Here is a 20,962-nt window from a genome sequence, read left to right as displayed (position 1 = left end):
TCATCCGCAAACTTGATGATGGTGTTGGAACCATGAACAGCCACACAGTCGTGGGTGAAGAGGGAGTAGAGGAGGGGGCTCAGCACACATCCTTGTGGGGCCCCCGTGTTCAGGGTCGGGGGGGTGAGGTGTGGTTACCTAATTTGACAGACTGGGGTCTGTTTGTTAGGAAGTCCAGGGCCCAGTTGCAGAGGGAAGTGTTCAGGCCAAGAGTTTGGAGTTTGGTGGCCAGCTTGTTGGGGACGATAGTGTTGAATGCTGAGCTGTAGTCTATGAACAGCATTCTGATGTAGGTCTCCTTACCATCTAGGTGATTCAGTGCCGAGTGTAGAGCAGTTGTGATTGCACCCTCCATTGATCTGTTTGCACGATAGGCAAACTGGTGTTGGTCAAGAGAGGCGGGAACACTGGCTTTGATGTGAGCCAGGACCAGTCTCTCGAAACACTTCATTATGATGGGTGTGAGTGCGACAGGTCGATAGTCGTTCAGGCACGTCACAGCCGTTTGTTTTGGCACAGGAATAATGGTAGCGGTCTTGAAGCATGTAGGGACTACTGCCTGGGCCAATGACAGATTGAAGATGGTGGTGAAGACATCAGCCAGCTGATCAGCACATTCCTTGAGTACCCGTCCAGGGATGCTATCCGGTCCAGCAGCCTTTCGTGTGTTCACTCCGCGTAGAACACCCCTTACGTCGGAGGTCGACAGAGTGAGAAATTGGGTAGACTAGGCCTATATTCTCTAGAGTTTAGAAGAATGAGAGGTGATCTCATTGAAACATACAAAATTCTTACAGGGCTTGACAGGGTAGATGCAGGGAGGATGTTTCCCCTGGCTGGGGAGTCTAGAACCAGGGGCCACAGACTCAGAATAAGGGGTCGGCCATTTAGGACTGAGATGAGGAGAAATTTCTTCACTCATAGGGTGGTGAATCTTTGGAATTCTCTACCCCAGAGGGCTGTGGAGGCTCAGTCGCTGAGTATATTCAAGACAGAGATTGATAGATTTTTGGATATTAGGGGAATGAAGGGATATAGTGCAGGAAAGTGGAGATGAGGTAGAAGATCAGCCATGATCTTATTGAATGGTGGAGCAGGCTTGAGGGGTCAAATGGCTTCTATGTCTTATGTTCTTATGTTCTTATTGCACTAGTGTGATTTTTTTTCCCAAGTCCGACACTTGTGCCCTCTCTGAGTGAGATTGTTAATTTAGTGGCAATCTGTGGTGCAATATGTTGACGTATTCTGGAGAGTGGCCCTCAAATAAGTCTCCTACTATGAACTGTGGCATTTGGGGGGAAAAGACATTTAGAAAGTAATACTGCTCCGACAAGTACAGCTTATTATCTGCTCTCATGCCAGGGAACTTGTTGGCAGTTATTTCTACAAGTGACTTCTCTTAATGTGTCATGGGTAATTCGGGAGAGCTGTACAGCTCAATGCGTGAAGGGAGAGCTGATTGTTGTGACAGTCTCTCTGTAAAAAGACAGATTGATTCAGCTTGAATAAATATTTATTGACCTCTTTGCCATCAGTTTTGTCTTAAGTCTTCGTCCATTGGGACAACACTTTTAATTTGTATTGCTGTGCACACTGCCAAGGCAGGATATCCACTTTAATTTGTACTGCTGCATTATAGAAATGTGAGCCAAAATGTTAACCATCATAGTGCTTCAATCATAATCTCAGAAAAGCATTCCTTTCAACATCACTGTGACTTTTCCATTCCCAACACTAGCTAATTCAATACCAATTAGTGCTGACTGGTTGGTAGTTTTATGTTTTGCTTTGCTTTTATCTGGAAGTGGTTGGACTGGGTGGAACAGTGGGTTGGCACATTGTTTTTCCAACTCTGGGGTCTGGGTCCAAATCAGATATGAGTCTTTGTTCTCTAGGGGGCATAGTATAAAAATTAGAGCCAGGCCTTTCAGGGTGGTAGAAGTTTGGAACTCTCTTCCACAAACGACAATTGATGCTAGGTCAATTGTTAATTAAAATTCTGAGAGTAATAGATTTTTGTGAACTAAGGGTATTAAAAGATTATGGGGCAAAGGCGGGTATATGGAGTTTGGTCACAGATCAGCCATGATCTCATTGAATGGCAGAACAGGCTCGAGGGGCTAAATGGCCTACTCCTGTTCTTATGTTCCTATGTTCCACTATTGTAAATGTCCTGCATGAAATGAGTTTTTAAAGTTTTACTGTAATTATTGGTAGGACTAAATTCATAGCATAAAGCTGCTTATAATTTGAACCAGAGAAATTCTGGATTTTCTTCACAAAATTTGAAATAAAAAATCGTAAGGAAAATACTTTCCCTCCCTGAATCCCTCCTGCCTCTGAAGTGATTAGTGTGAGATACTCATACCTTTAAAGTTCTTCATGATTTCTCCTTGTGCTTCACATCTCTAATGCTTCTCCTCATGCCTTTAGTCCCCCTTCCTGTCTTTTCCATGTGCTTTCTACACAGTGCACCTGCAAACTCCTTACTAACTACCTGTAGCCTGATTTTTATCCAAGTCCCTTATTCCAGCCTTTTGATGTGCCTCCGTATTTTGTCCCCTGGCTGTAAGATGAGCCAGTGAGTCCCTTTCTGGGCTTCTGATTTGTGCCAATCTGCTCTACTCCCTCCTGCTGTGCTGCTCACAGAAAGAGGGATTCAGGGAATTGCTGGGAAGTAGTGGTATTCCAGCATACCTTGTACTTTGAAACTGGTTTCTTTTCATTATCGGGAATAGCCCAGTATTGGAGTATGGGGAAGATTGGGATAGTCCTGCCTCTCACCCATATTCTGTGAATCTCTCTCACTGAAGAACCAGGAAAGACCAGGAAAGACAGGCTGGGAGAGGTCCTCAGAGACACAGCAATAAAACAGGATATTCTATTCTGAATAAAGCTGATTATGTGTGAAATATGGGTCTTTTGTTATTCCAAGTAGAGAGCTTAAACTATGAGAGCTACCCCCTCCCTTTTTTGGTTTGTTTCAACCCCCAATACTCAACTGAATCTCTGATCTATGTTACCTTTCTCAGTTAATGGAACGTTTTGTGCACAAGCACCTCCTACATACACACTAAGGCAAAGTCGCAGCAAATCATGCCAGACACTGTACCAAATGTAAGCTTAGCTGACACAAAAATATCTTCAAGGTTGAATCAGTAAATTATTGAAGTTATTGTACATCATTTCAAAGTTACAATGATTTAATCAACAGATTTTTTGTGCTGGAATATTAAAGAAAAATTCATTACTCATGTAAACTGACCAAATGAAGTGCAGTTACACATTCACAATAGCATTGTTTTTTTCCTTCCCAGTTCCTTTCCTCAACTCATGAAGCTAATTAACCATAAAACAAAAGCAAAATGCTGCGGATGCTGGAAATCCAAAATAAAAACAGAAAATGCTGGAAACAGCTAGCATCTGAGGAGAGGGAAACAGAGTTAACGTTTCGAGTTGATAACCTTTCATCAGAACTCTAGAAAACGTTACTACAGACTAGTTAACCTTGCCGGGCTACCGTTCAGTGTGTGCCAGCAGCTATTTGGTACTTTATTCGAGTGGCCATTCTTCATGTGTATGCCCAGGTAGCGGGTGCCAGTAGGCTTTTCAACCATAGGAGCAGGAGACCTTGGTCCTGACATCCACGTGCATATACTTTCCAGCAGGAGCATTGAATCGCAATCCCAAGTGGGAATCCTGATGCCTCTTTTTTGTCTCTCTCCTTACCCCTGAGCTGCTGAGGCCACTAGCACTGCCTCCACCATTTCCCTGGTAAAGATCAGCTAGCTTAGCTCAAAACAGAAAGAAAGAAAGACTTGCATTTATATACCGCCTTTCACGACCACCAGACGTCTCAAAGAGCTTTACAGTCAATGAAGTACTTTTGAAGTGTAGTCACTGTTGTAATGTAGGAAACGTGGCAGCCAATTTGCGCACAGCTCCCACAAACAGTAATGTGATAATGACCAGATAATCTGCTTTAGTGATGTTGATTGAGGGATAAATATTGGCCAGGACACCAGGGATAACTCCCCTGCTCTTCTTTGAAATAGTGCCATGGGATCTTTTACATTCACCTGACAGAACAGACGGGGCCTCGTTTTAATGTCCCATCTGAAAGACGGCACCTCCGACAGTGCAGCACTCCCTCAACACTGCACTAGAGTGTCAGCCTAGCTTTATGTGCTCAAGTCGCTGGAGTGGGATTTGAACGCACAACCTTCTGACTCAGAGGGAAGCGTGCTAACCACTGAGCCACAGCTGACAGGAATCAAATCTGAAGCCTTCCTGGTCTGTATGGCTTAGAGCCACATAGGGTGGATTATGAACTATCAGCGGAGCACAGTTGTAGTGTTTCCGTGAGGTTTCACAGAAGTAAAAGGAGGATAAAAGGAAGCTCCTATGGAAGTGACATAAACAGCACATGCACCAGGAACCTGAGATAAACCTGCCATAAAATGGACCTGTGTAACTGTCTCTGAGAGCAAATGGCAACATTTCTTGTGTGCTTTTCATTAAACTCCTGGATACAGATTAAACTATTTATCATTTAAATATTGTTCTGCTTATATTTTTAAACTTTACTTTAATAAAGAACTTTTTGTTAACTTTTATGTTTAGAAAATGCCTTTTAAATGCTGTATGTCATTTCTGATACAGTTTAAATTTTATTAATCGTTTAACAATTTTTTTTTGCTTCTGTGAAACAGACGTGTTTTATTCATTTTCTTTCCCAAAATAGTGCCATACAAAAATGGAATACTGATAGATAATAAAAAGACCGAGCAGAGCTAATGGACTAAGTCCCCTTAAAGGGGTTAGGGAGTCCAGAACTTTCAGTTATTTTTCTGCGTATAGCAAAAATACAGAAAATAACAGGAGCCTGCATTGAATTCTAAAGATCAGTTTGCAGGGATCAGTCAGCGCTTAGAATATTAAATGAAAAACAGACACACCTTTAATTCAGATATGCTATAGAAACAAAAAATGTTATGGTTAGGACTTGTCAGCCACATGGCAAATGCCAGACTCTCTCACCAGACACTTCCATTTTAATAAAGCAACAAGCAAAAGTGAGTGTGATCCTGAGAAAAAAAAGAAAGAAGCTGATTGACCATGGAGGAAGCTCAGCAATTGGCAAAAAGCAAAGTCATACCTAGCTTTAATGTAAGGAACAGGAGGAGAGGAGAGACTTGAGCACAAAAATTTAGGCTGGCATTCCAGTGCAATGCTGAGGGAGTGCTGCACTGTCAGAGGTGCCGTCTTTCGGATGAGACGTTAAACCGAGGCCCCGTCTGCCCTCTCAGGAGGACGTAAAAGATCCCAGGCCATTACTTTGAAGAAGAGCAGGAGAGTTAACCCTGGTATCCCTCAATCAACATCTCTAAAAAAAAACAGATTACCTGGTCATTATCGCATTGCTGTTTGTGGGAGCTTGCTGTGTGCAAATCGCCTGCCGCGTTTCCTACATTATAACAGTGACTACATTTCAAAAAGTACTTAATTGGCTGTAAAGTGCTTTGGGAGGTCCTGAGGTCGTGAAAGGCACTATATAAATGCAAGTCTTTCTTTTCTTTTTACTTTGCTGATGGGCGGTGGCTACCTGCTGTACACAGAAAATGATGTTATAAGGATGAGTGATTGACAGGAGGGTTTCAAAATAACTCCTCCAATGTATTGTTTTTCACTTACAGATCTGCATCTCATTTCAAGCTGAAAAAACGTGTGAAAATTTGTCAGGTGTGGATGGCGTCCTGCACGGATGAAGTGTGTGAAGGAAGCACGAGCCCAGAACGATCCTTTGTGATGGGCTGGCCCACAACAAATTGTGTGGCTACTTTCAGGTAGGGGTATCGCTCTGGGACCCAAGCTGATAGAATCAGAACAATGGCAATCAGCTCAATGGGCACTCTTTGATTTGGTTAAACATAATTAGCAATTTTATCTCGTGCAGCTCAGCACTTAATACTCGTGGTTGTGGTAAGAGTATCAGTGATGTAAACTAGGCCACCTCCAGGTAGTATTTTAATTGAAGCTATCATAAGTATAATCTAAATGTGGAATTAATCAACATATCAATCAACCAGCTTCAAATTAATAATCAGACATAACAAGCTGAGCAAGTGTACAGGCCAGTTTAAGATGCCATATTTCAACGCTAGAAAGCAAACCGGGGCCCATATGTATTCAATGACGTGCAACAGACTTTGAGATTTACACCATGCTTATTCATATTGGACAGAGCCAAGGATCAATGTAAACTAATCCTTGAAAGATTGCTTTATACCATACTGCCAATTTGTCTGTTTAGCTCATTGTAGAATTGCCAGTAATTAATCTAAAAAGTTCTAAAAGCAGCAAAAATGCATAAAATTCTTTTCTGTCTATATTTAATTCAACCAAATAGACCGTATTCCAAGAAACCTTTGTAGAGCACTAGACTGTCTGCTGGACACTAATGTGACATCTAGATTATGTAGTTTAACATGAGAAGAGTCTTTCTTTGTGGATAGTTTGGAATTTAAGTGATTATTTTTTTGTTGCAGCTCTACAGAACAGAAGGAGAAATGGCTCTCATATCTCCAAAGGTACAAAACACCGCAGCATTTTTATTACTTCTGCAATTCCGTAATGTGATTTAACTGTAATGCATGAAAGCAAAAAAAAGATAAAACTACAAAGATATATGGATTTTGTTCAAACTGTTTACAGGAAAGCTGTGAATTCATTTAAAGTTGCATCCCCTGGGTTCTACCCACTGTCTGGTTGGGGCGATGTGTCGAGTGGTGGTCACCTGGAAGGTGCCGTGGGGAAGCCATGGCATCTTTCCTGAGGGAGCAAGATCAAGTCAGAAAGCAGTCAACCCACATTGCAAGTGGCTCAGAATGCATGAGTCGTCTATTGACAAAGCAGTATGATGCAGAGGAACTTAGAGGAAGAGGAAGTTTGAAAATAAATTGAAATATATATATAGCATCCCTGTGTTTTTTCTCAATTTGCTTTTCTGTTTGGTGTAGTTACTATGGCCCTGATATTAATGCTGCGGCGGGGAGGGTGCGGTGAATGTGATAGCGCGGGGGAAACCCGGCAAGGGCGGGGATGTGGAGGCCCTGTCAATCTTAATGGCCTCATTTAAATAACCTGCAGCAGATTCCCGCCCGCCAGCCTGCCAGATTGACAGCCTGGCCAGTGGGCGTGAGCGCAGTCAAGCCACAGGAGGCCGCAGCCGGGGACCTGTGGGGATGGTCCCCACCAGTTATTGGAGGGGGGAAGCTCAGGGTCACGATCGGGAGGGGAGGGAGTGTTTCCAAGATCAGGGCAGCAATCAGGAGAAAGGGGAAGGCTAAGAGGTCGGGGCTGTGATTGTAGGGGGTGCTTGTTTCAGAGGTCAGGGCCACCATCAGGAGAGGGAGGGAGTCTGAGAGATCGGGGCTGCGATTGGAGGTGGTGGGGGGGGAATCTTTTTACGATGAGGGGCGGGGGGAGGGAGGGGTTAACAAGCACTCCTGCCACTCTTAGTCCAAAAGCAAACCTGAAAAATAAATTTACAACGTACTTTCTGGCCTGGGATTCGGCTCTCGGCACGTTTTGCCTGACGGGAAAACTGCCACTGCCCCCACTTTCCCCTGCCCAGGCCTTAGGTTGATATTGCAGATCAGGACCTGATGATGTAATTGGACTCGATCTGCATTTTTAAAACAGGACCCTGCTTCCCTCCTCCGGGTGTCCTGCTCACCTGCTCAAAAGAGCAGATTAAAATGGAGACATGGCGGGAAGGAAGCAGGATCCATGGGGATAAGTGACTCCCGTTATTTTAACTTCCCCCCCACCCAGTTTTCGCCAGATGTGGGCAGTTAAAATTGGGCCTAAGTGTCACTTTAAAAGTAATGAAACATTATTATATAGGCTGGTTTATCATGACAATACTGGACCCACGCAGAGGAAGTTGGATTGGCAGCTAATAATATGAGCTATTTATATGCTAAGATTATTTTTATAATTTTTTTCATTATTTTAATAAACATTCCTGAAATAAAACTACGTCATAAAGTCCTACAGCTTTAACTATGCCGCACAACGGCAAACTGCATTACTTTTAAATGAGTTTGAATTCATTTTGTAAAATATGTTGCTGATGTTTTAACCCAATTACCTGTGTAAAACCATTCAAATGTTAAATAGGATTGCTGCATTATCTCAATATTACATTTTTGAACGTTACATGTGTCTCCCCAACCCTGCTCCTCCCATACTTTCAGCTGTATTAAAGAAGAGAAAGAAAAAGAACATCCTAAAAGTATTCCTTTGAAGATCATTACCAGGAACATTGGAAGCTGTGTATATGTAAGTAACGTGATCCCACAATAGAATCCATCCACAGTCCAAAATGCTTGGCTTCACCAACTTCTCATGTCACCTTCCATGCTTCCTGAATTAAACAAGTTATTCAGTCGTATGTTGGCAAAATAAGTCTAATTAAGGTGTGCACAGCTTGGAATTCTCCTTTTGTTGTACCGTTTGATTATCTGAAATTCATTTGTGCTGTTTTCAAACATTAATTAGCAGTGTTGAAGTCCTGAGTTATTGACATAACGATTGGGCCAACTTTATAAAATCAAAGATACCAGGAGAAGCACACCTTTTAGGCTCGTTTCCAATGTCTTTTCTTATCGTTGAAAAATCAACAATCGGAATTTTTGCAGGCCTCACCTGGGAAAAGCTCACTTGTTAAGCCTCATTCACATCCACCAAATTCAGGGAGGGAAAGTAACAGACGCCCAGCTAAGCACTGTGCCTGCTCCTGGCAGCCTTGTCCAGATACACCAGATGAAAAGATTGCAGTTCACTTGTTACCTAATGAGTTTGCCAATCTGTCCTCTGATTTAGCAGCTGGAGTTAGCCTATTGCATTTAGTCCTGTGAGCAGAAGCTTTGTGAACAGTTGTTCTTGCCAAAAGCATAAAAGGGAGAGGAAAGTAAAAGGAGCACTGACCTGATCTGCATCCATACATGTGCGAGCTTTTGGAACTAATTGATGTGAACTGTTTAAAGGTTTGAATTGGCATTCAGCATTTTACAGTTGGCCAAATTATTTTATAATCCTATGTAAGCAAGAGAGATTGTTTAAAGAGGGATGAGATGGGAGCAGATGATTTAATAGCATTTCTTTATTAATATCTCAGTTTTAATCTTATCAAATTAATCAGCATGATGTCCAAAAGTCAGCATAACTCTTCTAAGAGTTAAAAATGGGCAACTGCTCTAAGATCTGTGGAGGAAAATATCACATTGTCAAATTATTGTCTTTTATTTGCTGACATTCTTAAAGAGTGATTTTATATGTGTACTGGATTGAGCATGCCTGATTTGTGCAATGTGCACTGTCCTGTTAAACCTCAAGCTTCCATATAAGTGCATCGTATTAGTGAAATGTTCTTTGATGTATTTTGGCAAACGTTTCATTGCTAGCTGACATTTTTAAAGTGTGCGCTGGTTTGGGAATATGAGCAAAATCAATCCCGAGGGACGAATCCTTTGATCTACTGGGTTTTGATTGTTTTGGTTGGCTTTTTATTTTCAGTTGCAACTCACAGTACCACAGATTTCCTCCATAGGGAAGCACAGAAAAGCAAGTTACAATGGGATGTTTTTCCCTCCTGCTTACTTTCCAATACAACAGAATCCATACACACAATATAACAAATATAGAACAAAAGAGGGCCCATTACATTCATATTTACTGGAGTATCACAGCGAAGCAAGATGTTGCATAATCAGAAAGCGTATGAAGATTGTCACAGGAGCGAGATCAGAGTCCACCAGCTGGAATTAGAGTTTCACCTAACAGTTCAGAGTGTACAGTAATCTAGATAGGGAGCCCAGCGATGCAGAATTTTTAACTATTCCAGAGAATATTTACTCTCACTGGTTGAGCTGCTTTCCAGAGCACTGTACATGGCTCGAAGCACAGGAATACAGCTCCACACATCATGTAAGACATCTGCCTGCCGGGCACAGGCTAATAGTTTTCTAATAGTAAAAGAAAGTCATAAAAATGCCCCTTTCATTGGAGGGTATCATAGAATCATAGAATAGTACAGCACCGAAAGAGACCATTCAGCCCATTGAGTCTGTGCCAGCTCTTTCGAAGAGCAATCCAGTTAGTCCCACTCCCCCACTCTTTCCCCAAATCCCTGCAATTTTTTCTCCTTTAAGTATTTATCCAATTCCCTCTTGAAGACTACTATTGAATCTGTATCCACCACCCTATCAGGCAATGCATTCCAAATCCTAACCACTCATTGCGTAAAAAAGTTTTTCCTCATGTCACCTCTGGTTCTTTTGCCAATCACCATAAATCTCTGCCCTCTTGTTATCAACCCTTCAGCCATTGGAAACAGTTTCTCTTTATTTACTCTATCTAAAACCCTTCATGGTTTTAAACACCTCTATGTTGCGACTGTGCTGCTTCGACCAGTATCAGCTGGTAGCACGGCCCGGTCAAAGAGGATCTCAAAGGTAACTTCCTTTTCATTTTTGTGGGGTTGCAGAATCAGCCTTGGCTGCTGCTGCTCCAGCTCCCCCCCCCCCCCCACCCCCCCAGAGATTGGAGCCCCCTCCACCTTTAGTTACCTGCCTTAGGGCACTCGATCTCTGGCTGGTGGCCTGCCGGCCGGCTGATGATAAAATCCGGCCCTCAATATGGACCGCATTGCACACCGGGACTACCAGCCAGTGCATTCTGCTGGTCAGTCGTCCGAAGTTCTCTCGGGAGGAAAATCCACCGCTATCTATCTAAAGAAGTTAGCAAACAATATCTCTGATGTGAGACACAGACTGCAACAGTAAGGTCACAGAGGCCATTCTGTCATAGCTTTGCCAAGTTCATATTCAGAACCAAATGCCCTCATAAGTCTGACTGGGGACGTAAAACACAATCTGTGTTATGTACAAAAATAGCTTGGTGAGAGTAAAGAGTTCACTGCCCTTTTATGGAGGCATCTATGTAGAGTTAAATTACATTTTTAATAAGTTTTTTTCACCTATCTCTTTCAGTCAAAGGTCTTGACAGTGAACAACACAGACACAGCAAATGATGTTGTTGCCATGACACTTCAGCAGTTTGGCATCACAGTAAGTTGATAACAAATCACATCTATTTTTAGACTAGGTTTACTAAATTAAATATTTTTCAACTTTATGGCCTAATTAATTCTTCAAGCTACTTATAGTTACCTTGCTCTTTGGAACCTTCCAAATCTGTAAGAAGTTTTCCAAAATCACATCAGGATTCCATTATTTTAAATTAATCATATGACTAAATATGACAATTATATAACTGATGCTTCTAAATTTCAAAACCTTCATTAACCAAGAATAGTAAATCAAAATATATCCTAACTTTATTTTATGGGATTTCAGATGGTCAAATAGTTTTACATGAAGAAAGATTTCTCATGTTGTAAATTTATAGAAAATTGTTATCCAAGATTCAGAGCTGGATATAATATTATTAAAGCCATAAGAGCTTTAAGCACAGGTTAACATCATAAGTATACGGATGGTATTGTTAGTCGACTGTTCCTTTTAACATGATAAAGCCACAGTGATTACCTCACAGCTGTTACTCCTTCGATATGGACCTTCACATTTCAACAGTTGAGCACTATAGGTACAAAAATTACCCAAACTGGAATAAAACCACCTCATGCACTCCATGGTATACATCACATCTATTTTTAGTAATAAAAACATATAATGCTGGAAATACTCAGCAGGTCAGGCAGCATCTGTGGAGCGAGAAACAGAGTTAACGGTTCAGGTCGATGACCTTTCGTCAGAACATCTATTTTTAGACTAGGTTTACTAAATTTAATATTATTCACCTTTATGGCCTAATTAATTCATTTTTACAAAAACCGTAAATATACCATTGGTAGGGGTCTACATTTTTTCAGAGTTCCTGAAGCTTTGTAAAGAAGTAGTCTATGTTAAGTTAAAATACAGAATATGGGCGTAATTTTGATTTTGGGCGGTAGTGTAAAATGGGCAATATCAGATCACCCGCCCTATAATTTCTCCCGATTTTCATTCCCATTGACTTCAATTGAAATGAAAATCGGGAGAGATGTATAACGTGCGGCTGATCCGATATCCCCCGTTTTACACTATCGCCCAAAGTCTAAATTACCCCCAATATGTTCTCAGTCTACTTGTTCCAGTCAGTTCCAGTTTTTACAGTTATATGCTGCATTGTAGTGAATGGAAATATTGCTTCATTTCCTCCATCTTCTACTTACCTTCATCCTTTCCCGGAGTGACCACATGATAGATTTCACTCTGTTTTTACCTTATAGGGTAATCCTAAAGGTTATCAACTTTGGGCCGTCTCTGGCAAAGAAGATTCCCCCTATCCTCTTATTGGTATGTTTCAGAATATTTAAGTGATTGTAATTTCGTTCTGTCATATAGCACGCTGAACACTTAATGTATTGTTTTAGTCATTTATGTTGTAAATAGTATTCTATAACAACTCATAAAAATGGACATTAGATAATAAATTCTCTCTAATTTTGTGGGCCTCAGTGACATTTTGTTTATCTCTATATGACTAATAATATTTGCTTGATATTCCCAGCATATCTTTTTACAGTCATACCTAAATTTATTTGTATTTTAGGAATGTAATGCATGTAGTCTGATTTCATGCACCCCATTGAAACAATCCAGATACTTGTTATATAAGCAAACAGAATTTCAAATTCATGGTACAATAATATTAGGATGAAGTGATATAAATTATGAAATTTTAAAAGTACAATTAGCCTGGGAACAGTGGGACAATTTCCATTAAGGATGTATGGTTCTAAGAAAGTATTGCATTATCAAGTGATTAACAATTAACTGCCATATTGAGTAATCCTTGTTAATCTTTAATCCTCTTCTGTTCACACTAGTGAAATATATACTTTTTTAGATTTGCTATTAGTCCTAATGAGAGTTTTGGTTGTTGTATGAAAATGATTGTGATATTCAGGAATATGACAGTCAAAGATACTAGAAATTATATTTTGTTTTCAGTTTTCTCCCCTCCTCTTCAGGGGTGCTGATTTATGCAAGTGTGCGGTGTCATGGGCACAAAGCACCCTCTGGTACCTTGCCCAAGTGGCCTTTCATCATATGAACCTGAGTACGTGTCAGCAGGCTATTTGACTCTGAGAGGCATTAAAGTTGAACCTAATCCTGACCTCACCCAACATCCACACACACGCAGATTCCAACAGGGCTAACTGGATAGCTATTGAAAGAGGAAATCCTGGCTGTTTTTTCACCGTTGTAGTGTGGAAGTATCTCAGCACCCTTCTATTGCTCTAACTTGAATCAGCTAACTCAGCATAGAGTGGAGATCAAACCTTGTTTGACCTTCCTGAGGCACTTTACTTTGCACTTTAACATCCCGCCTGTTTAGGGAGAGTGACCTGTCATGCTTCCTGGGTGATGTCGCACTTCTGCTTTGTACTTGGGAGTTGGGAGCCAGTCTCCATAGGTCTGCTGTGCTCTGCTGCTAATATGCTGACCCAGTGAGAAAACCCATGGGACAATTCTCCGGGTTTACTCCAACAGGTGGCCTTACCCTAATTTCAGTTTTATAGACCTCTATTTTCGCCTGTAGTGTGAAAGTGTCTCTGGTCTGTATGGCTCAGTTCCTCGCTGGGCAGTACACCACCCTTTGGGAACCATTGGGCAGCAAGAAATTACTTTTGTTTTATATTTTCTGATTTCATTCACTATAGTTTTAGAAACAGACGTAAAATCATTCTCTTTGTTGTGTCAGCAAGGTTTATAATCCCAGGACAACATTTAGTTAAACATTCTTTAAAGTGGATGAGAACACATGCCTTATAACGATAAAGCCCTATTTTGCAAAGTCTTGGAAAAACAAAAGGTTAAGGTTAAAACCAGTGGTTACAACAGTTGCAGCCTTGTGTACCAAGATCCTTGTGCATTCTGCAGATTTTCCCTGCACTACAGCAATTTTTTGTACTGTGCATAGTAAGAAAGAAATATTAACACCATAATCACAATGAAGGGATTTTCATAGAATCATAGGCCGAGATTTTCCTTACCTTGGCGGATCTGGGGCGGGCGACGTCGGTGGCGGGTCTCGACCCAGCTGCTGGCTCCATTCCGCTCTGGAAACTGATTTTCCGTTGATGGGGTTTGTTAAGCCCACCAATGTGATTCCCGGCCCAATTAGAGAAAGCGGGTCTGGTGACGTCATTCATAACGCGTGGCCAACTTTCTTTTAACATTTGTACTGTCAGTGTTCTACAGCAATGAAGTGCTGCAAACACTGACAAGCACTGCACAGAGGCAGGGGGCTGCACCCAGGTTCTCCTTATAGAGGGAGTCAGAGCACGCAGGGAGGTCCTCTTCCCTTCCGATGGACAGAAGACACCTCCCCAGGTGACCAACACAGCCTGGTTTCACATTGCAGAGGAGATCACAAGCAGGGATGTGGTCAAGAGGACCTGGGTGCAGTGGCGCAAACCTTTCAATGATCTCATTAGATCACGAAACGTTACTGCAAAGCCAAACTCAACCTCATCCTGATGTGCCACTCATCACATCCCCAGCACTCTGCCTTCCCTACCCTATTCCTGCACATCCTCACTCACACCAACTTACCTTGCACCTCCACCCATCCCTCTCTCTCTATCTACATTATCACATCCCCATCTCACTAGCCATCCCTCACACTCACCCTCATGCTAGTGCCATCATACCAACTAACAAAACAAAAGGGTAGCCACTTGGGTGTTTTATCCAATGTTCATGTAAAGTTTCTGTTGATGTGCTGTCAAACATTGAAACTTTTATTTTCAACACTTTGTGTTCTTGGACAGATTTGTGTGCACCTTTGGAAGTGGCTTAGTGAGTTGCAGTGAATGGTGAGACATAATGATACTCCCCGCCACCCCCCCCCCCCGCCAATGGTGGTGAGTTTGAAAAGAATGGCTTGGATATTGTAGGGATGCTTTATGGTGTTGGTGTGGGGTGGTGTGAACCCGTCACATCATGTGGCAGCCAGGGTGTACAGCGTCAAGTAAACCTGGCCATGGTGAAGCCATCCCTGGCTTCCCGACAGCAATGTGCTCGGGTGCTGATGCCCTCTGTCCTGTGCAGCATCAGGTGATTGCGGAGAAGGTTGGTGTTGTTGTTGGTGCTGCTGGTGTGCCTGGTGCTGCTGGTGTGCCTGGTGCTGCTGGTGTTGGGGCTGATCGTGGTCGGATTCTGAGGACCAAGGTGAGAGAGTATAAAGGGCACCCATGTTGATGGAATAGATGGCAGGTGAAGTAGAGATGACAGAAGCATTCTGTCAATGGTGAGAGAGTTCTTCCAATGAGGTAAGAGTGGATGGAGAGTGGAAAGTGGAAAGCCTACAGAACCTGTGCTGGAAATGGACTGAGAAACAGCTTGTGGCTGAGGAAAGTGATGATCTGTCAGGTGGGAGCTTTTACTGTACAATTGAAGCTGTCAAGTAATCAGCTGGAGCAATGGCCATTCAACTCTCGCCTCAGATTGGCAGACGTGGTTCCCGAACAGCGTGGTTCCTGTGGCCATGAAATTAAAGTGAAAAGGTAAGTTAAAAAAGCCTTTTTATGGTCTGTCAACTAGATGCTATTGAGTTTAATTGGGTCACCCGCCGCTGCCTATCGTGTCTGCTGAGCACTCACAGACCTGACATTGGGAAAGGCGTGTTGCGGTGGGTTGACAGTGGGGTCCTGACCCACTGTCAAAAAATTCAAATTTCCCACCCGACCCGCCACCGATCCTGCCTGCTGACCTCCTGAAAAATCCAGCCCATAGAATAGTTACAGCAGAGTAGGAGGCCATTTGGCTTGTCGAGCCCATGCTGGTTCTCTGCAAGAACAGTTCAGCTAGTCCCACTCCCCGCCCTTTCTCCGTAGCCCTGCAAATATTTTTTCCTTCAGGTACTTATCTAATTCCCTTTTGAAAGCCGTGATTGAATCTGCCTCCACCACCCTTTCAGGCAGTGCATTCCAGATCATAACTACTCACTGCGTAAAATAGTTTTTCCTCAGGTCGCCTTTGGATCTTCTGCCAATCACCTTAAATCTGTGTCCTCTGGTTCTCGACCCTTCCACCAATGGGAACAGTTTCTTGCTATCTACTCTGACTAGACCTCTCATGATTTTGAACATCTCTATCGAATCACCTCTCAATCTTCTCTGCTCTAAGGAGATCAGCCCCAGCCTCTCCAGTCTATTCACAGATCTAAAGTCCCTCATCCTTGGAACCATTCTTGTAAGTCTTTTCTGCACCCTCTCTAAGACCTTCACATCCTTACTAAAGTGCGGTGCCCAGAATTGGACACAATGGGGGCGATTTTGCCAGCCCTGGGGAGGCGGGTAAGGAGGCGGGACTGCCGGGAAAATGGCAGAATCTGGGGGCGGGTATCCATCCTGCCCCCAACCCCCCTCCATGCCATCTACCCAGGAGCCGGGTACCCGACCCGCGCTGGGAGCCGCCTCCCTGAGGCGGGAAGGGGATTAGTGCCAATTAACTGCCTGTTAACAGGTAGTTAACAGGCAGTTTTTTTGAGAATCCCTATTTTCAGCCCTGAAGTGTGGGCTTCCCGATGGCTCCGAACCATGCCAGGGTCAGCGAGGCGGGCCGTCGGTCTGCTGTGGTCGGAGGAGCCTAGATGCCGGTGTGCAGGTGAGTGATGGGTGCATGTGTGGAGAGGTATGTCTGTGAGGTGAGTGTAAAGTGTTTTAATAAGTTTTACTTACCTTTACTTCTTCCTGCAGGCTTCATTCCTTCAGTTCTCGGGAGCCAGAAATCTCACCGGCACAGAAAGCAGAATGGCCGCTGAACTGTCAAAAGCTGCAGCCTCTGCTTTCTGCTCAGGAGAGATCCCTAGTGAGCCTGAGTGGAAGTACTCAACTTAGAGGACAGATTGTCAGTGTTTGACAGCTTCACAGAGCCGTCAAACGCTGACATTTCATCCGTCAAAAGCTCTTGACAGATGAAATGTCACTTGCTGACGTCACCTGTAACCGGCTTTCCCTTAATTGGTCTGCTAAGCCTGCTGGGCGGGCTTAACAAGGTCAATCAAGGGAAAATAACGTGGGTTTGCCACAAGTCGATAGAGGCGGGACTAAAACCCGACAAGTGGGAGTCCCGCCTCCAAAAGCTCCCCATTGAGAAAATCCAGCCCAATACTCCAGTTGTGGCTGAACCAGTGTTTTATAAGATTTCATCATAACTTCCTTGCTTTTGTACTCTATGCCTCTATTTATAAAGCCCAGGATCCCGTAGGTTTTTTAACCGCTTTCTCAACCTGCCCTGCCACCTTCAACGATTTGTGCACATATACCCCCAGGTCTCTCTGTTCCTGCACCCCCTTTAGAATTGTACCCTTTAGTTTATATTTCCTCTCCTCATTCTTCCTACCAAAATGTATCACTTCGCACTTTTCTGCGTTAAATTTCATCTGCCACGTGTCCGCCCATTCCACCAGCCTGTCTATGTCTCTTGAAGTCTATCCCTATCCTCCTCATTGTTCACTATACTTCCAAGTTTTGTGTCATCCACAGATTTAGAAATAATGCCCTGTACACCAACGTCCAAGTCATTAATATATATCAAGAAAAGCAGTGGTCCTAGTACTGACCCCTGGGAGCACCACTGTATACCTTCCTCCAGTCCGAAAAACAATGTTTATCCATGCTGCCACTGTCTCTTTTATTCCATGGGCTTCAACTTTGCTGGCAAGCCTATTATGTTGCACTTTATCAAACGCCTTTTGGAAGTCCATGTACACTACGTCAACTATATTGCCCTTATCAGCCCTCTGTTACCTCATCAAAAAATTCAATCAAGTTAGTTAAACACGATTTGCCTTTAACAAATCCATGCTGGCCTGTTAGTTTTGTCCCAGATTATGGTTTTTAAAAGCTTCCCCACTACCGAGGTTAAGCTGACTGGCCTGTAGTTGCTGGGTTTATCCTTACACCCTTTTTTGTACAATGGTGTAAAATTTGCAATTCTCCAGTCCTCTGGCACCACCCCGGTATCCAAGGAGGATTGGAAGTTTATGGCCAGCACCTCCATAATTTCCACCTTTACTTCCCTCAGCATCTTGGGATGCAACCCATCCAGTCCTGATGACTTATATACTTTAAGTACAGCAAGCCTTTCTAGTACCTCCGTGTTATCAATTTTTATCCCATCCAGTATCTCAACTACCTCCTTTTTCACAATGACTTTGGCAACATCTTCCTTGGTAAAGAAAGATGCAAAGTATTCATTTAATACCTCAGCCATGCCCTCTGCCTGTATGCGTAGGTCTCCTTTTTTGGTCCCTAATCTGCCCCACCCCTCCTCTTACTACCTGTTTACTATTTATATGCCTATAGAAGACTTTTGGATTCCTTTTTATGTTAGATGCCAATATATTCTCATACTCTCTCTTTGCCCCTCTTATTTCCTTTTTCACTTCCCCTCTGAACTTTTTATATTCAGCCTGGTTCTCACTTGTATTCTCAAACTGACATTTGTCTACGCCCCTTTTTTATGCTTTATCTTACTCTATCTCTTTCGTCATCCAGGGAGCTCTGGCTTTGGTTGCCCTACCTTTCCCCCTCATGGGAAAGTACCTCGACTATACCTGAACCACCTCCTCTTTAAAGGCAACCCATTGTTCAATTACAGATTTGCCTGCCAATCTTTGATTCCAATTTTCCTGGGCCAGGTCCGTTCTCAACCCACTGAAATTGGCCTTCCTCCAATTAAGTATTTTGACTCTAGATTGCTCTTTGTCATTTTCGATAGCTAACTTAAACCTTATGATACTATGATCACTGTTCCCTAAATTTCCCCTAATGACACTTGCTCCACTTGACCTTCCTCATTCACCAGAACTAGATCCAGCAATGCCTCCTTCCTCATTGGGCCGGAAACATACTGATCAAGAAAGTTCTCCTGAACACACTTCAGAAATTCTTCCCCCTTCTGCCCTTTACATTATTACTACCCCAGTCGATATTAGGATAGTTGATGTCCCCCATTATCACTACTCTATAGTTCTTTTGAAAAGAAAAGCCATTCTTACTGCTATACTTCCTCACAGCACACTATGGGGTCGATTTTCCTGGAGCCATCAGGCGGGGTTTCAGGCGTGTGGGGGGGGGAAATCCTGAATTCGGGGGTCCTGACACCATCCTGCCCAAAACCCCGCTCCATGCAAGTTTCAGAGGCGGCGGGTACCCACCCCGCACTGGGACCCGCCGACCCCAGGCAGGAAGGGATTAGTACCAATTAACTGCCTGTTAACAGGTAGTTAACAGGCAGTTTTTAGCCTAATCCCTATTTTGAGGGGTGTTGTGTGGGATTCCCGATGGCTCCAAACCACGCCAGGTTAGAGCAGGCGGGCCATCGGGTTGAAGGAGTTGGAGGGGTCATGATGTCGGTGTTCAGGTGAGTGATGGGTGCATGAGTGCAAAGGTAAGTGTGTTTGGTGTGTCTAAAGTGTGTAAAGAACTTTTACTTACCTGTACTTACCTTAACAGCCTTTCTTCCTGTAGGCATCGGGAGTCCATCACTCAGCCGGCACTTAAAGCTGAATGGCTGCGATCTGTGAAAAGTGACAGCCTTCAACTTTGAGTGCTGCTGAGAGTTCTAACTGAGTCTGTGCAGAAGGACTCATGTTAGAACTCAGACTGTCAGTGTTTGGCAGCTTCAAACAGCTGTGAAACACTGATATTTCATCTGTCAAGAACTCTTGACAGATGAACTTGCAGTCTGTGACGTCACCTGTTGCCGGGTGGCCCTTAATTGGCCTGCTGAGCCCGCTGGGCGGGCTCAACAAGGCCAATCAAGGGAAAATTGCGCGGATTGGCCGGACGTCAATGTAGGTGGGTCTAAAACCCGAAAGTTGTAGTCCCGCCTTCTTCCCGACAGCTTCGGGAAAATCGACCCCTATGAGTGTGCTTGCCGCAGTTGGAAAGCTGCAGTCAGCAGATTTACAGTAGTAGTGGGCACAATGAAACATTGGGCTCGATTTTGCCAGTTTGGGCGGGCTGGGGCGTGTCAGGTGTTTTTAGAGTCCTGAACCCGACTCCAGTGTGATGTGGGGAAAAAGAGTGATTTTCCCCTAATTGGGCAATTGATTTCCAGCGTGTGGGAACCCCTGGCCCAATTAGTCTTTCCATCCTGAAAGTCGCCACCGATGATGTCATCAGTGCTGCTGGATTTAAGGCCTGCAAGCAGCCTTGCATCTTCTGGAGACTGGAAATGCCTTGGACATTGTATGAAAGACTTCATTTACCAACCATGTCCACCAGCAAGCAAAAGTGTGCACCTCGATTTGATGAGCCCTCCCTCCAATCTCTGGTGGAGGGAGCAAGATCTAACAAGGAGGTGCTCTTCCCTTCCTCAGGGAGAAAAAAGCCACCACAACAAACTAAAGCTGTGTGGCTGCAAGTGGCCAGGGAGGTCAATGCCATCTCTATGTTCTGCAGAACCTGGCTGCAATGCAGGAAGAGGTTTCATGACCTTCTGCGCACTGGAAAATTGAGTATGACTTTCCCTTCACCCTCAATCTGATTCCCATCGCCTCTCCTCACCAGCACTCTGCTTTGCCAACCTCTTCCTCCACATCCCACTGACATCCCTGCACCCTTATCCATTCCCTCTCTCTCTATGGTCACATTCACTTAACTATTCGACCATGCAGCCCTCACACTCTCTATCACTGTGATGCAATGACAACTTACAACACAGAGTGAGGGCCCTTTGTCTCCTTAGAAACATAGAAGATAGGAGCAGGAGTAGGCCATTCGGCCCTTTGAGCCTGCTCCGCCATTCAACGAGATCATGGCTGATCATCCAAACCCTAGCACCCGGTCCCTACACTGACAGCCATCCCACCC

General features: G+C 43.6%; 1 protein-coding gene across 3 annotated transcripts in view; it reads left to right on the top strand.

Annotated features, from left to right (window-relative positions):
- LOC147111841 (rho GTPase-activating protein 20-like) overlaps positions 1-20,962 on the top strand; it is a 195,670-nt gene that overhangs the window by 89,663 nt on the left and 85,045 nt on the right. For all 3 annotated transcript variants that reach the window (XM_085999125.1, XM_085999123.1, XM_085999124.1), the window contains 5 exons: positions 5,697-5,846; positions 6,549-6,590; positions 8,262-8,346; positions 11,058-11,135; positions 12,359-12,425. In XM_085999125.1, coding sequence (XP_085855251.1) covers positions 5,697-5,846; positions 6,549-6,590; positions 8,262-8,346; positions 11,058-11,135; positions 12,359-12,425 — 422 coding nt within the window. The remainder of the gene's footprint in view (positions 1-5,696; positions 5,847-6,548; positions 6,591-8,261; positions 8,347-11,057; positions 11,136-12,358; positions 12,426-20,962) is intronic.

This window comes from Somniosus microcephalus, chromosome 10, assembly GCF_052327205.1.
Source record: "Somniosus microcephalus isolate GS21.2 chromosome 10, FLI_Smic_1.0, whole genome shotgun sequence".
NCBI lineage: Eukaryota > Metazoa > Chordata > Chondrichthyes > Squaliformes > Somniosidae > Somniosus > Somniosus microcephalus.
This window is presented reverse-complemented; position numbering and strand designations above follow the sequence as displayed.